The sequence below is a fragment of the Platalea leucorodia genome, assembly GCF_965183815.1.
Source record: "Platalea leucorodia genome assembly, chromosome: 5".
Classification (NCBI taxonomy): domain Eukaryota; kingdom Metazoa; phylum Chordata; class Aves; order Pelecaniformes; family Threskiornithidae; genus Platalea; species Platalea leucorodia.
Window position 1 is genome coordinate 76,479,920 of NC_138827.1, and position 17,826 is coordinate 76,497,745.

A 17,826-nucleotide genomic window follows, 5' to 3' on the forward strand; every position below is an offset into this window, starting at 1 on the left:
CGTTCTCATTGCAACATGGAAAACCCCATCTGCACTACGTTGGCAGGGGATGTGGAAAGCCCACTATCCCCCACGACTCAGTGCTGGTGAAATTTCACAGGTTGTCTAAAAATTATAATTTGGATAGAATTGCCCAGATCTATCCTCTGTTAACCCATTCTCTTTAGAAACAGCATAAAATATGTCATGATGTCGCCCAAGGACACAGGAAAAATTTAATAAAATATTTTGCACAGAATCCAGAGGATTCTGCACTATAAGAAATTGCTTTACAGTACATATGCTAGCACTTTTCAATTTCTGATAAAGATTGCAAATATTTTGTGATGCATTTTATTGTGTTTCCTTTACCTACTAATTAACTAATTTAACATTCAGTAAGCTTAAAAAGTGCCTTCAATAGGAAGATTTAGCATATCACAGATTTTTTTTTTAATTCTAAAAATGTTAATGTTGTTTTTCTTTCAGTGACTGTCAAATAAACAATTGTAAAAAATAATTAAATCAGTGATAGCATCCTTAGTGTTCACCAAGTTTCAGTTTGCATTGCAAATAATGGCATTCACAAAGCACTAGCAGAACACTGTAAAACTAAAGACCTTATTTCTGCATTTAAATTAAAAACCAACTTTCAAAAAAATTTGAGGACATGCAGTTTCTGTCCCTCATGTACTTGCAGTCATACACACATAATGCTTTCTAATATCACGGTGAACTGCACACAAAGACTGGAGCATGAGGTGGGCAGATGTTTAATAATGTTGTTTTTAAGGAAAGTGACACAGAACAATTAATTGCTATTTTGCACACAATGTGCCAACTTCATTCATAGTGTAATGTCATTAAAGCAAGTAGGATTAAGTTAACCAAATATGATTTAGAAAAACAAACTTTGATATATTTTCATTTTCTTGTAATAACAATTGCAGAACTAAAAAAAAAAAAATCAGACTAAGTTCAACTAGGAAAGAAAAAGATACTGTTCTTTGAATAATTCAAAATTTTCTTTGGAAGAAAGAAATCCTGTTAATCTGTGTGCAGTTTTTTTTTATACCAAATATTCATAAGCAATTCATGAGCATTCACAATTCTTAAAAAATCTACTTAATATTTTCTTTAGGTTTTCATGGTTTTCATAATTCTTCCTGATAACAGAACTGTGTGAAGAAATTGCAATTCATTAGAAGCTAGCTGCTCTGCCAGTTGCTTTGCCATACAAACAAGGGGGAGAACTAAATGCATATTAAATAATCAAAGTAATCATCTCAGTTCTGTAGGGACCTGACTCTGCAAAAGGAAGAAGCAGGCGGAGAGCTGGGTATGTGTGGTAATCTACCGAGAACTGTTCAAACAGCTCTACTGGCAGGATCACATACCTATCTAATAATTTTTTTTTAGGTCTCAGTACTGCAATCAATCTATCTTCAATAGAAAAATTCAAGTGCACTATGTACGCTGTGCATGTGTAGAAAGAAATACAATGTATACGCATGAAATCTAACCTATCATCAGTGCCTGGATGTATAATACATGCATAAATGGAAGACTAGATCATACCATATGGAATGCAGTTTTTACCTAATAAAATTACTTTTTTTCCTTTTATTAAAATCTGCCCTCCTGCTGTTTAATGTTTCAGAGATTTTCAAATAGAAAGTGCCAAGCCTTCTCCCACATATATTAACTGAGGCTTAGCAACACATAAGAGACTTGGTTCTTAATCAAAAAATATAGAATCACTTTATGAAAAACTGTAAAATATAATTTTGCACAAAAGCTATTTCGGCAACACAAGTAGTAGTTGTTAGCTACAACACATGGAAGCCTCTGCCATACTCTCAAATATAAATTTAGATAAGAAAAGTGGATGGGGAGAAAACAGAGCCAGTAAAGCAAACTGTGTGTGTGGCAGAAAATAGTTGCATTTACAGTACTATCCAGCTTCTGGAGAGAAGCCAGAGACCTTCCCATGAAATCCTTCTGTGCTTTTAACGCTGTTGCAAAGCTTCAGGGAATTCTAATTGTATAAACAGTTACGGGTAAATGAGATTCAGTGTGAGACTATGTCCAGCCAGCGGTAAAAGTGATGATTGCATCTCAGCATCAGTCATTTAGAATATGAACTTTCTGACTAGCAAGTCATATGCATTTACCAAAATTGTCTCAAATTCAACCAGTCAGCAGTTTCTTTTCAGTCTGATTATACAGTCAGCTTCCCAAAGCTAAAGCATGTACAGTAGATCTCATTCCTCTGAAATACAGTTAGATGTTTGGTTGTCTTTTGATTTTAAATAATGCAGGTTCTCCAATACTTATATCATGATAAAATTCTAGTGCTTTAAAAATCTGCCCTTCACACAAGCCTAAGCATACATATTTTAAAATTACTTACTGTACATCTTCATATTTTGTTTAAGGCATGAACAATGGCATATGAATGGGAACAGCTTCCGGAAAAGCGTATCTTTTTGACAAAGGCCAGTCCAAGCACATCACACCAAAGGACTAACCTGAAGCCAGAAATGACAGTGTTGTGACCCAAGAGTTTTTAACAAAAATAGTTGAAACAAAATGGATTTTTTTCTCTTTTTCTTCCTTTTTTTTTTTTTTTTTTTTCTATTTAAACTACATTACTCTTAATGTCTGTTTAAAGCACCGGTTGCAGTTTTGTGTTTACCACCTCTTCCGAGTGACTTTGGATAATTCATCTGCTTCTTTTTTTCTGAATTTTCAGTGTATGAAACTTTAAAAGGTTTCTGTTTCTTTTTTTTTTTTTCTTTTTTTTAAATGGCTGCTGCAAAATTAAAAAGATCCAGAAGTGGTCAGGGGCCTGGTCTAATGCACTTTCAAAAGTCCGTTATAAAGATGAATATAAATGCGAATGATAGTTTTTCCGTAGACCCACAAACCACGCTTAGCTATAAGAAACATATTGTGCATAGTTATTTTTTTCTTCAGAGTGATATGTTTACTAGATCTACATTGTCAGTTTACCAGAGTACGGGAATTTCTACTTTACTAAAGCCAGGATCCTTTCGCAGTTCCCAGTAGGTGTCATTGGTAACCCAGGCTTCTCTTTGATTAGCGTCGATAACTTTTCTGTAGAAAGGAAAAAGAGAAACCAAAAGAGAGAGAGAGGAAAAAAAGTTCTGACCATAGATCTCTGCTCTTATGCAAGATGAAATAAAAGTCCGTACCTCTCTGATCTAACCCAATACTAAATCTGATTTCATATTTCTAAAGGACACAGGAACATTCAGGGATTTAAAAATAAAAATCAGCCTCTACCTGTGTCAAAAGTGGAAGGTTTAGAAAACAGCCAAGATCGCCAATCTGTTGTCTGATCTGTGTGAGCAGGCCTTAGAGCCACATAAAGCCTCTTTGGCCGTCAGAGATTCTGATTATGTGCAGGGGATCAACAAAGAGATCTAGCTTGCAGAATGCAAGCCTTTTACCATTTATATTGTTTGTCTCTTCTGTATTTTGCTCATCTTCCACTGCAAAATGGCATCAAGCATGTTCAATCTTTTGACTTTTGATTCCCCATGCTAAACATCAGGCTATTTAGTATGACTATCCCTTGTTTCAGAAGAATGCTTAATTAAAAGCAAAAAAAACCAAACAAAAAACCCCTCCACTCCACAAATAAATTGAAATTTAAGTGTATATATATACACATTTTAGAGAGAGAGATGTATGATGTTGTTCAGGTCACTATTTATTACTTTGTTTATGCAATGACTTAATGACATAGCTAAATCTTAGGTCCTGATATTAGACTTCTATTCCACTTCACAGCTCAGAAAACATTGGCCAAGAGGTGCAGCAGGCTTGTATAGCTGTTGCCCATTGCGAGAAAATGATCTTTCAATTATGAAGCTTTAAACTACTTAAAAATTGCTTCAGGCAGAGATCAGGTATCTGATTATTTTTCTTAAAACTACCATTTTCCAGGCTTTCACAATTAACAGACTACGTTTGTGGTAATTCTTGTAGTACTGTGTCCAGTCACACTATAGAAAACAGAGATTTACTATTGAAATGAATAGACTCACTTAAAAAATTTGGGTACATATTCAATGCTGTTTTCTTCCATGTACCGCCTCCGACCTCTCTGGAGTTCCTCTATTCTTTGTTTCTCAGATGCTGCTGCTTCTATATTTCCTTCCTCCAGAAGCCTGTACGAATAACAGCAGGTCCTATAGCAATCATACAGTGTCTAAAACAACGCATTTTTCTAGCGCCAATCATCACAAAAGACAAGCAGAAGCCAAGCCTGTTGTCTGTGCTGTACTCACTTTCAGATCTAGTCATAACCTCATAAAATAAGAATAAATGAGGTGTGACTCCCAGTAACATGTACCTGACCTATAGCCTAAGACATACACTTTCTTTAGCAACTTCAGCTTATCTCAGACATTGAAGTACTATGAACCAAGAACTAGGAATGCTTCTTCCATTCAGAGCAGGAAGGCATGACATTTCAGAGCCTCTTTCCAGTTTGTTAGAAGGAATCCTACCTCTGCCCAAAGATTGCACTATAGCTCTACTATGCCAACAAGATGCCTTCTACTTTCCCTCAACAGGGTAAAGCAGAAATTGGACTGCAATACTGAATACCTTTCCTGCTAGTAGAATCCTCCGAAGCTTAGTTCGGACTGTAGTGAAGACACAGACAAAAATCAATACTCAGCCAAACCCAGCCTTAAAACCACCAAATATTAAGTGTATAAATAAGCATTCTTGCCTTTGATCTGGCCTGAATCGTGCATCTGTTGTAGGAAGAAGATCTTTCAGTAAAGGATCTAATTCATTGAGCTCAATAGCAAACCTCGTGAAGCCATAATAACGTTCATAATTGGTTGGCATGGAGCCTGTATGAATATGTATGAGAAAGAAAAAAGCTTTTTAAACTATTACTCTAAATATGCAAGAGATTCATTTATTTATTAAATTATAGCAGCAAAAAAAATTAATATATTTTACATACAATTAAAAAGCATCAAAAGCTATTCTCTAGGTGGAACAACATTCACTAAATATTAATTTCAACTGCTTATCCTGCAGAGGTTGTAATTACATGCTAATAGATTCAAAACTTTTATGGTCTTCCTTCCTTTTTAAGTAAAAATTACTGTTTTCAAGATTTTCATGTTAAATATAGTTTCCTGTTCCCCGGAAAGCAGGCTTATCAAATGTCTGTATAAAAGCTAACCTTAACTGATCTTCAGAGTTAATTTTGGAACATAACGCTCACTCACAGACTGATTCAGCACTGTTGAACACCTTCAGCACTAACGGCAGTCAGAGTAGACATTGCACAGAGTAGGGTGCAAAGTAGGGTTCAAAATACTATCAACAGAGAGTAGGGTTCAAAATACTAACAATAATGACAATTCCTGTATAATCACTCTGCATGTATGAAAGATACTATAGGTGCAAAGGATGACTAATTCAACCTCAGTGCCTCGAAGCAAGCAGTAAGAAAGTTGAAATCAGCTCCTGAAATCACACGAGCTTGCCATCTCTGAAGACCAGTCCTTTAGCCTAATAAAGTATTAGGATGACAAACTCAATAAACTGGCACCTCCTATTTGTTGAATACAAATAAGCTACGCTGCTCTCTGTGAGAAGGCAGGCAGGCCCAGACATCCAATTTTTTTCTTAATTTTATTCTTATGTTGACCCCAAGACCCCAGAATATTTGACCAGGAGTCAGACTGACATGTAGAATACTATGCCCTGTAAGAACATTTCCATTTACCATTATTATAAACGCATGTAAATTCTTGCTTATTTGTCTAGCCAGAAATTTAATTTCTCCAGCAGTATTTTGTGTATTTACAATGATGGCTAAAACAGCTTTACATAGTTTAGGGTTACACCACAGTGCCTGCCAGAGTTTATTACAAGCTTCTTACCTGGCCTCCATATGCATTTGGCTGAAGGTGCAACCCCACAATAAAGGCCTTCATGCCACTTTCCAAAAAGGCGATGAACCACCTTCCCTTCTTGATCTATTACAACACCCTGGACCTCATTTACATTTGAATTCCAGTAGTTCACCTGCAAGTTTAACAAAGAATTACTAGTTCACAGTTTTTCACATTACCCATTGCACCAATAGATAGTGCATGAATCTTAATATGTGGCACCAACTGTCCAAATTTTGTATCATCAGAACAGCTCACCTGGAACCAAGAAAATCAGAATTCGAAATTCAGAATATTCATTGATTTAGTATATGAGAAACCCTGAATAATTTGCTATGTGGTTTTGGTATAAAGGTATTTAAATTATCCACACATCTGGTAACTATAGTGTTGTTCATTAACCCAAATCCCACACAATTCAGCAAAAATGACACTTTGAAAGTTGCAAGATCAGAGCCAGCTAACTCTCTTCTACATGTAACGGAATCCTTTGATGGGTGCTGCACACTAACATTTGCAGCAGGGAAGACGTTCAGCCAGTATTACTTGCTATTTGTTGCTTTCTGTTTCTCTTCTCTGTTTCACTTGACTTAGACACATTTATTTCTTACACTTTCACCTACTGAGCCAGTTGCCCATTCGCAGAACATCCAACAAACATGAATTTCAGATTTACAGTAATGTACCGTTGCTAACACTGCAATGGTATTGATGTATTTTGTTGCAATAGGAAGACAAACTTTTTTTTAGGGAAAATAATTGATAGTAACATAGCTATAAAGTGATCTGTTTTTATATATGGTCCTTGCCCGGATATTAAAATACTGTGAACGAAAGCAGCATTATTTAATCTAAAGAGATAAAATATTGACTGCCAAATTCTAGTAAAGGCAGAAGTAAAATGGCACAGAAGTCTACAGTGACTTTGCGTTTTCATTGTGGTAATAGAAATTCTGACTTTTCATTTTTAACCTAAAACCAACAGTATAGCACACAGCTATACAGCAATGCAACACACTGATATCAAATGTTCAATGGAATAGAGTCATACTACTTGACATAGAACTCTCATTTGACACTTTACATATTTACAAATGTTGATAAGAAAATGTGGAATGTGGGTTTCAGGAATACTAAAGAAACATCTTGATGTATGCTTAAACTATGCTGTTTTATGAATATAAGAGAAGTATTAGAATACATATGTTACCTTGACAAATGTGAGTTTACAAATACAAACACTGCTTTTTGTGTTTCTGATAGTTATCTCTCCATAGTGTTCTATCCACCTCCTTCCACTAAGAATATTATGTATGCAAGTAGTGACTTTGTTCCAGACATAGTAGTCTCCATACCTAAGAACAGATTAACAAGTAGTTGGTAACATATATTAATCATGATCATTACAGGCAAAAAAGTAAAACATAGCTCCATTATCATAACTACAAGACCATATTCCTCAAAAACTTTTCAAACAGCTTACTTTAACAAAGCACTGGTTCTGGGTACATTACTAATCCTCCATAGAGGGGCTCCCCTAAGCTCTAGTGCAGAGAACTGAAGAATGGTGCTATGAACCACAAATCAAGACACTAGGAAGCACCGAAGCCCTGCATGGCATATTCACTGTCCTCAGAGCATTAAGTGCTTTGGCCACAATTCCTTTAGGGGCAAGGACAGTAACCCACAGATCAACATAAGGCTGAACTGGGGCTATAAGCAGACAATGTAATTAAATTACAAATAGAACAAAACAAATATGGAAAGGAGATAACAGAAAGGAAATAGGAAGCAGGAGCTCACTGGCACATCATCCCTTTCCCTCTGTAACAATGACAGAGAGTCAGAGCATCTCTATTGTCAAACAAGGGAATAAAATGAGGGAATTATATTGTGCGAAGCACATTCTCCTTCAGAGCTGAGGGGCAAGCATGAAGACAGAAGACAAAGATGCTCCTGAGTGCATTTACTTCAATTTCATGAGACAGATGGATAAAGAGGTGAAGTGGGGTGATGCCATACTGTTAGAGGCAGAAAGAAAGGCAGCTGCAATGTACAGGAGCAGGAGTAGTACTCCAAAACCAGCAGACATGTTTAAAGTATCCTTTCCTTGCATAGTGTCAGGATTTACCACTTGCAACTAGTCTTACCTGTAGTGAAACTTCTTCTCACTACTCTGTCAACATCTGAAGAACATGTTTTGGCTTATCTACGTTTTGAAAAATGACCTTACATTCTTAAAAGTGGTTGTTCTGAGGGAACACTTACCAGTATTGAGAGCCTTAGTAAGGACAGCACTAGCTGCTGACAGTCCTATACTGCAGCCTTTTTCTGAATAGTTGATCACTACTGTACATGTAAAACTTAGGTTCTCTCTCCTACAACGTTTCTATCCCCCTCTGTCTATCGCTTTCTAAAGAGTTTGTATATTTCTTCTCCAAAAACCCAGATGGATCTTCAGGCTCAAAAATGCTTCAGTATCCCCACCTGTATGCTAAGGAGAGATTTGAGCTAGGCACTAACTCTCACCAGTACAATTCATGTATGTCTGCATACACTTCCCCCAATCCACTCACAAGGCAGCACAGATTAGATTGCAGCAAAGACTGCAAACAAAAGGAAATAGGACAGTAGCTTACTTTGGAAGAGTCACATTCAAGGTTCCAACTGGCAGAATTTCCATTGATTTCCCCCAGAATTTGTTTTTCCACCTGATATCTGAATAAAATAGTGAAAGATTTACAAAACTGAAAAGATCTAAGTCTCCCCCCAGCAGTGATCTGCGTGGCATACAAGATGTTCTATGCTAGACCATCCGTTTTAAAACAGGACAGTATGAGGTTGCCATGAAAATACAAAAGAAAAAAAAAATACTAGAAAATGACATTAGGTCAGAAAAACTAAAGATAAGTTTGATTTTCTTCTAGGAATCATGCCTGTGCTACATTATTGCCAAATCTCTCATGAAAACATTCAATACAGCTTAAATGCATATGCCAGTAGATACAAGGAAAGAAAGAGCTGCTTGTTCAACTGTGTAAAAAGAACTGCTTGTGTTTGTAAGAAATAATAATTTTCTTGGTAAAAAGCTTTTAAGCAGAAAAGTATAAGCAGACTGCAAGTGACAAGGGAAGTTGTAACATGTCTGCTCACTCTTAAGAATGAGAATTTGGAATGAAGTAACTCAGAGCATCAGTTTGTAATATGTTACTACAAAAATAGTAAGTACAGAAATTTTGAGTAAATTCCAAATGCAAAGCTCAGCTGTACAGACAAAGTTTTACTTGCTAATAAAAAAGGAGTTTATGCTTTTGAATTAAAAAAGTATACCTTGCCAAAACACAAAGTTCTTCGATTCACAGTGACAGGCCGAAATGGGAGGATGGTGGCTAACCTGGAAAACAGTTTGACTGAGTTAAAAACAATTCATTTTCATTTCTAAGACAATACAATTGTTACTGCAATATGAAAATACTAAATAGCCCACACTATTTATTAGCCTACGCTGCTATGAAAACAGATGCAACTTAAGGTTGTACTTAAAACACTATGTACTTAAAACATTTCCTTCTGATTACTATAAAAATACATACCTTCTAGCCTTTAACGAAGTTCACTCATACTAACAACCTTTCTTTACTACTAAGAAAGCAAACCATTCTAACTAGAAAGAAAAAACAAGATTACTCCATAAAACAAAGAATCCAAAATCTAAATCCAAACAGGAGTGTCTATCTAGAAACAAGCTTTACCTGCTCTGAGAAAAATCGAAATCCTTTGTCTTCTCTAATACATTCATAAGTTTCACCAAGCACTGGGTTAAATGGCTTGCTTCCTGCTCTAAAGTATGTAGAGGCATAGCCTGATGCTGCAAAAGCAGCTATGAGAACCTGTGAAAATATGGACAAGAACGTTAAGTGAGACTAGGCAGAGATTCTTGTGTATATGCCATCACTATGTGGTATCACACAACTCTCTCCACTCACAGTGAAATCTGGATTAATGAAGCATGCCTGAGAGTGAAGCCATACATCCCAGCCAGAACCAGTATAAATTGTATTTCTTTTGTTGATATAATTTGTTTTTCTTCATGGCCTCAGTCAGTCTCTTTCTACAGTCCCCTAAAATAACAGTCTGCACAAGATAGTTTTTCTACCTTTGACCAGGCTTATCACTAATGATCTAAAACACAGACCCAGCTCTAGTCTATGCTCCCTGTGAATAAATATGATAACTTCTAATGACAAGATCATATACCATTTTCCTACAGGAACTATTTTATTTAGTGCCAAACATAAACGGCTCTCACTTAGCATGTCCTTAATGCAAAGTTATGTCAGAATCTTCCACGCATGTGTGGCCTTATCAGCCCCCTTGTCTACATGTACAACCAAAATTTAGTGATATTAAAACCAGGCCTAGCTGGGAGTGATAAGCTAAGTGACATGCCATGGTAATTTAGATTACATCTCCCTTTAGCTGAGTTTAAAAAAAAAAAATCACAACAGGCACTCAGAAGTTCAAAGAAAATTTTAGAAAAGCAATACGGGGATAAAAATCACTCAGCTATGGATAATCTGCTAACAGCAGGACAAACCTTAACCAGGTCCCCCTCTCCTCATGGTAGTGAGGACATAACACTCGTGAGCTTTTACATGCTTTGTTTTCTTCCCAATGGGTGCTCCATTCTCTATTCATTTCATATTATTCATAAATGCAGCATCAACAGAATTAACACTCTTTTCACGGGCTTTTCTTCAACAGTAAAAACCTTCATTCTTCCAAAACCTTCTTCATGAATTTAAGACACTACAGAGAAATGAGGGGGTTTACTATCCTTATGATATATAGAGGAATGAGAAGAAAAAAAGTTTCCACTGCTTTTGGATACTTATTTAAAATAGCCAAGTCCTGATTTTTCAGAGAACAGTGAAGCAGCAGGTAACATATTCACAGCACTGCTACCACTGATGCTTTGGGTATTCAGTAGTCCCACATGCCTCAGCTTGGGTGTGCAATTTGCATTTTTAAGGTGCTTGTTAAAAGTTTGGCTTGTATTCCCAGTATCACACTAGGTATCTGTAGCGGAGAAGGGGATTGAATCCACGCTTCTGAGGAAGCTTTCAGTTGCACTGTGGCTTTTCCTTCCTGAACTCTCCTGACTCCTTCAATAGTCACCTTCCAAACTTTTCAACAAAGGAGACAGAGTCCTACAGGCAAACAGCCTGCTTTACTCAGTACAACCCTGCCCAGTCCTTACAGGATCTCCCTTTTGTGAGAGACATGAGGGGTCTTGTAGGAAAACAGCATGTGATGATAAGTAATTCAACTCCCTATCATAGACAGGTCCAACTTCTTCAGTGGCAAGGAAAAAATACCAGTGTTTAGGACCCCTCGCACTCCTGCAGGCCACATGAACATGGCAGTTCATGGCCCTAAGCATGTGGCTATATGACAGCCACAGGCAACTTCTCTTCTCCCAGTTATCCACAGTGCTGCCAACCCATACCAGGCACACTAGATACGTTCAGCAACAACACCACCAACTTTCCCCTAACAGCCTTTCCCTGTTTCTTTTGAGGAAAAGGAGACATGACAGATCAAAACATCCTGAGAGCTGAACATAGTCTGTTGGCTGTCAGTTAAAAAACCAAGACATACTTACGGGGGAGCTGAAGCCAGGCTGCCCAGGCAAACTTTGTTTTGGTGTTTTGGAACCTCCCTATTAGAAATTGCCTAGGATGACATCTTATTGACACCTACATTGATCATAAGCCAGCCACAGACTTGATTAGCTCTTGGAAGGCTGCTGGACTTGATCACCGAAAGCCAGGAAAGGATGCTGCAGGGTTAGAAACTGCCAATGCCTACATATACAGTCCTAGAGAGTGAGAACAATCTTCACATCAATGAGTCACAATTGCAGGACTTGGTTTGAAGTAAAGAAATGTCCCTCAGCCTTGTTCAGATTTAACCTACCACCTGTAATTGTTCACAGCATTCGTCTGACCCAGCAGGGAGGTCTGTTGTCTGTGAACAGGAAGAGCAAGAGAGGACTCTGCACAGACCTCCACTTAACAGCTCCCTTTTTAATACAGACGTAAGTGCTACACTAAATTTATTACCATGCGTTCATAAGGATCATCTGTTTCAGCAGCCTTGTCCAAGAGTTCACTGTATTCCAGCTCTTCACAAAGATGTTGCAAGGTATTCAGAGGTTCGTTTAGCTCAACTGGCATAGATACTTTGGAAAGATCTTTGCCAATGTTATTTCTCAAAATATTCCACAGATTGATGTTACTGGTGTCAGGGCTTGGAGCTGGGAGACAAGTTCTCCGTCCATTCCTGAACGCGCCTCCTGTTAGCTCACCGTTAAGAACTGGGAAGGGAAAAAACTATTATCATAAGAAAAGACCAGATTAAGAAAAACAGACTTATGCATTGAACCAAATCACCACCAGAACAAGCAAGCCCAACTTCACTGATTTCAGCTGAGCTGGCCTTGTACAGACATGCAGTAAATCCGGTATATGAACATAACCAACGTAATTTCCCAAAGTTTAAAACATAACAGTATACTTTGCCGGGAAATGTTGTCTGCAACACTGGTGTTGTCTTCAGATATATTATCACTCACGTCACTGATATAAGATTCATCATCAGAAGCCTAAAACATAAATAAAATATCAATTAAGTCAAATATATATAAAATATACTGACAAATTAGACAAAAATAATTAATTGAAACGCAAATATTCAAAGAAATCATCTCTACCCAATTAGAGCTTTTAACTAAATCAACCAGATGTTTCAATCAACCCATGCTGTCAGTGCACTAAAAGTGTCAAAACAAATGCTACACTCTCCTTATGTTTCTGAATTCCTTATTATGAAGCCAAATACAGACATTAAATTTGCAAAAGGGTGACTTCAAATGAGATCAGAGATGAACAAAAAATTGACAACATAATGCGCTGGGGATGGGAGGTAAGAAGAGATAGTCAGATTTGTGCTCTATATAAAGACCAAACAATAAAACACAGCTTGTGTTTCAGCAAAACATTATCTAAACATTGCCCTATCATTTTGCAAAACAAGAACTACATCAGTGTTAGGACTATTTTTAAGAATTTTTTTTTAATAAAAAATGGTTTTTTTCCAGAAATATTACTTTCAAAATATTTTACAGTATTTACTAATGACAGAGTATTTATTATAAGGCCTATACTATTTGGGGGTGATTTTGTAAAGTTTCCATTTTGTTTATACCACACAGACACACGAATTTTCCATGCTGGTATAGACAATCCAGACTACTGAGATAACATGTACTTTACACCTGCCAGAAGCAATAAGATAAGGAACCATTCCATTCTTTAGATGAACGGCTCTAGCCTTGGTTGTGCCAACTTGTGGCACATGAGCAATCCTTGTCAAAGAGAAAATATGGTGGCATACTCTTATTTCCTCTTACAGAAGAGTTGTGGTAGACCACAGCACTACTGTGGCTTTGTAAAAAGGTATTTTAAAAAAATAAATAAATTTTAAAAATTGAAGAATTTATTCAGGATAGCACAGGAAAGCTGTGGACACCAATATGATTCAGGAGCCTGAACTGTATCTGACTGCTTCAACTTTAAGCTTGAGTGAGCCAATTTTTCAGGCTTTTGTCTACTTCTCTGATTACAGAGAATAACTTTATATGTATACTAGAAGCCTTTTTTTTTTAAAATAATATTTTAAAATCTAAATTAGTTGACTGCATAGTCAGACATAATTGCTCCTGTCTATGTCATCCTTATGTGAAACTGCCATAGTCTAGCAAGAACAAGTACTGAACATAAGCTACTGACACAAACAACTTTCAAATCAGTTTTACACTTCAGAGAACTTCTGCACCCCATCTCAAGGGAGTCTCAGGTTCATTTATCTACACCTTACACATTCTGATACCTTTTTATTCTAAGTAGCAGTATAAAAAAAAAAAAAACCAAAACATTTATTAGTCGTAACAATACCTAAATCTGTCCAACAGCAAAGCTGCAGCATGCTGTCATAGCCTACCTCATTTTCTGACGAGCTGGCAGATAGAAGCACTTCCTGTGCATCAAAGAACTCTGAAACTGATTCAGACATAGAGAGCCTGCTCTCATTAGAAACTTGCTGAGACAGTGGCAAACTGACATGAATTTGTTCACCCGTCTGTAAGTAAAGCACAGAAAAATAAAAGTATTATTTCTAATATAAAAGAAATATGTATAGAAGGGGTAAATCACCTGAATAATTTTTCTATGCCAAATATAAGCACAGATAGTAAAGACAGCATTTTAGTAGGGCTTTGTGTGTACTTAATAGATGAGACTTTGACAATAACAAAATAAAGTGTATTTTGAGCAGTGAGATACGTCTTCATTTGAGGCCTGCTCAGCATCAGCTGCTAAGTTTTAGCAGCACGAATAATCACAGATCTAGTTCTGTATGCAGAGGAATGATTTTGTGGACAATAGCTATGTCAGACAAGTTCAACCATGAAATTCAGATGAAAAGACACCTGGCCATAACAAATTACATCACTGGAAGCTGACTTTAATACAACCAAAACTCAAACATAAACCTTTATAAGGTCAGGGAGTTATAAGTTAATTTAAAAATCAATGTGCTGGTGAACCAGTTTAGCAACAAAGTTTGAAATGTTTGAATATTCAGGAGTATGGCTATAACACATATTTATGTCCTTGTATTCCATGTTTGTACTCCAAATCTCATTTGAATTATGCCATTAACACTGGCTCAATACTACTAAAGGGAATGAACTTCTTATGGTTTATTATAAAGAGAATTTAACTACAAAGGCAAGGGTTCAAAACTGTGTTATGTGTATACCAGTAGGGGGGCCAGCTAATTTAAATAGTGGAACATACCTTCCTCTTCCTGCTAGTGATGGGAGGAACACCAGGTTTCAACGTGTTACCCTATAGGCTATCACTTCAAGAGGAGGGAAAAGAAATTAAGATTCTCTCCCTGTACCATTCCACCAAAGGAGCTGCTGCTGTGGAGGGAAACAGGCTTCTGACTTAATCCCTTAATTGATACAGCATGTTGCTTCTGAGAGATAATACAGATGAAACTACTGAAGCCCTTCTAAACACAGTTAACTCTTCAGATTGCAACTCCATCTCCCTTAATCTTACTACAGAAGTCCTGCCAATGGTTTTGTTGACATCTTAATCCTGTAGAATTATTCTACATAGTTGCCTCAAAATGCACTAACAAAAAAAAAAAAAAAATCATAAACAAGCCAAGAGGTCAAAAAACGTTCCTTTGTCACTGGGGCTTATAAGTTTGTAGATGGTTTATGATGTTTGATGAATTATAATGGAAACAGAAGCTCGTTTCACTGTTATCTTTGCAGCAAGTGATTAAAATTTTAAGTTTTTGTATAAGCTAGAGGGACTTAGAAAAATACATATGCCCCTACCTGAAAAATATGCTCACACAGGCATTATCTACACACTGCAAGATTATATACATAAAGCAATCAAGAGAAGAAGTGAATGAGAGATCTGGGAACCTCTTTGAAAAACTCCTTCAGTCAGACACACTTGTACCAAGATCATGATGTACATATGAAAAAGAAAAGAGCTAACCAACAAAAAATACAAAATAGAAGAGATGGTCATTGCTCAGAACTTCACTGCAGATTACTGTGCTGTGGTACCTCTTCACCTGTCTTCTGTTGCTAGTCTCCAACACGCTGGACTCTTGGAAAAATTGTTTGGACATTTTCGAAAAGCAAATAAACAAAAGTAATTGGAAACATATTTTCACCTTCCTTTCTTGTTGGAAGAAATAATTAGGAGACAAGAGTATATTAATTGAAATGGCATACGCATAGAAAAAAAATAGTGGAAATGACAAATAAAAAATATTTTGGTAAAATGCAAGCAGAATGGTTGTCAAAGTGACCACGTTAATTGTAACATGTGACAGCTCGCAAATTCAGATTTGTCCTTCTCATGAGGGAAGCTGACTTGTTATTAATACCAATGTTCGGTATTCTGTTGACTGAGGAAAGCAAAACAAGAAAGACTAGATGTTGCAAACATGATATTAGTATAGTGCTTGGTTCATAGACTGAACCTTTAGATTTCAGCAGTGCCACTCAAGACATTAAACATCAGGCCCTTTAAGCACTTGCAGGATCAGGCCATTAAATACTAAACTGTTCTGTTGATTTGCCAAGAAACTAAGATACAGAATTGGTTAGCTACTGTGTGTTACATTCAAATACAGTAAAACCTCACTAATTCCCACAGCCAACAGTTAACATTTCAAAACTGGAGTCCTTCCCTGTTTCTCTGCAGAGACCAAACAGCTCTTTCATGAGATCTGACATATGCAAAATAAAAGACAGAAGTTTTATTTTATGTAGGGAAAATATAATCTGACTTTTTCTATAAAGAACACTTGCCAATGTGAAAAATTCTATAATTTGCCAGGTGTGTTTCAGCTATTAGTGAGAATTAGCAAGGTTTGATTGTACTCTAAATCCATTAAAGGCCAAAGTCTTACCTCATCAGGACTAGGGATAATATTTACACTGACAACCTGATCACAAATAACAGATTCTGAATGTATTCTGTTCAAGCGACTCCTTAGTTCAGCATTCTGGTTGAGAGCCTTAAAATAAAAATTGCACATTTCATTTAAAATTAAAAAGTAAGCATTAAACAGAAAAAAAAAAAAAAGTAGCTTCTTCCCAGCAATTTCCTAAGAAATCACAGAACCTCCTTTCTTCCATTTTTAGAGATGTTTTGAGATCCTCTCTAACATGACTTAATCTTTTGGTTGGTTTGCCTTCAGTGATTTTCAGGAGGCAGGGGGGACAGATATTCTCCCACAATGTAACAGTGGCATTCTACCTTAGTTCTTCAGATAGCTCTTTGGCAGGTATACTGGTGGGTTATGTACATTATGGAAATGGGGAGTGAATGCAGCAAGAAAGAATGAAACTGCAGAACAACAAATGGGAACTACCTGCAAAATGCCCAAAGAGGCAATTCTTAGTTTACAACTATACAGCCCTTTCTGAACCAAGGTTATCACCACTTAGAGCCTGCAAAAGGAAATTGCTTCCTTTCCAGAAAAAAACAACCTAATTGCTAGTATCATTGGGTGTTTGTCCACCCAGATCAATTTGATATATTTGCATGTGTGTACTCATTTCAAACTACTGATCCATTAGAGTGTCACAAATATCAATAGAATTAAACTGGTGCCTGGTATCTGCTGATTTTTAAAGCCCAACCTAGATTACAAATTTGGGTGCATATATGCATATTGTCTGTTATCTAGAAAGACTCATGTGCAAGATTCTGAAATCCAGAAAAAGTATAATATGCTACATACCTAGAATATGAACTGACTTAACCCTAATATATCCACTGAAGATTATAGAAAAGAACAGACAGACATACTGTTTTAGTAGAAAATGACTGTTATAATGGAGTAAGAATCTTCTTCTGCCTCCCCCTAGTGCAGACTCAGGAATAGATTTCATGAATGTACTGAAACAAAGTAGGACCAAAGTAAAATAGGTTAGCTTAAACTGTCAGTAAACAGTTTAAATTACCCCATTTTGCTTTGTACTGAAACGGTCTGGGCATGTTCACAGTTGCTATCTACCAGGAAGGGAAGGTGATGACTAACAGCAGCCTGGCAGTAGCATAACTGCTCAAACCTGGTCATGAGACTGGTCAAACGCAGCCATCTGACTAAGGTCAAATTTCCACTTATTCCCCATTGAGAATATTAACTAATGTGTGACACTGACTTTTAGACTGACAGTGGACGCCAGGAACAAGAAGAAAACATGATCAACTATTTCATACAA

The 17,826-nt window shown here is 36.7% G+C and overlaps 1 protein-coding gene across 4 annotated transcripts in view; it reads right to left on the reverse strand.

The window, feature by feature from the left end:
* Nucleotides 1–2,193: 2,193 nt before the first annotated feature.
* The window catches only part of OSBPL6 (oxysterol binding protein like 6), a gene marked incomplete at its 5' end in the record, with an annotated part of 50,579 nt that continues 34,946 nt past the window's right edge, over nucleotides 2,194–17,826 (reverse strand). For 3 of the 4 annotated variants that reach the window (XM_082312414.1, XM_082312413.1, XM_082312412.1), the window contains 12 exons: nucleotides 2,194–3,099; nucleotides 4,056–4,178; nucleotides 4,748–4,874; nucleotides 5,922–6,066; nucleotides 7,144–7,288; nucleotides 8,573–8,651; nucleotides 9,264–9,327; nucleotides 9,686–9,823; nucleotides 12,059–12,312; nucleotides 12,513–12,600; nucleotides 13,998–14,135; nucleotides 16,506–16,613. In XM_082312414.1, coding sequence (XP_082168540.1) covers nucleotides 2,991–3,099; nucleotides 4,056–4,178; nucleotides 4,748–4,874; nucleotides 5,922–6,066; nucleotides 7,144–7,288; nucleotides 8,573–8,651; nucleotides 9,264–9,327; nucleotides 9,686–9,823; nucleotides 12,059–12,312; nucleotides 12,513–12,600; nucleotides 13,998–14,135; nucleotides 16,506–16,613 — 1,518 coding nt within the window. In that variant the 3' untranslated portion in view covers nucleotides 2,194–2,990. The remainder of the gene's footprint in view (nucleotides 3,100–4,055; nucleotides 4,179–4,747; nucleotides 4,875–5,921; nucleotides 6,067–7,143; nucleotides 7,289–8,572; nucleotides 8,652–9,263; nucleotides 9,328–9,685; nucleotides 9,824–12,058; nucleotides 12,313–12,512; nucleotides 12,601–13,997; nucleotides 14,136–16,505; nucleotides 16,614–17,826) is intronic. The other variant, XM_082312415.1, reaches the window with a different exon arrangement.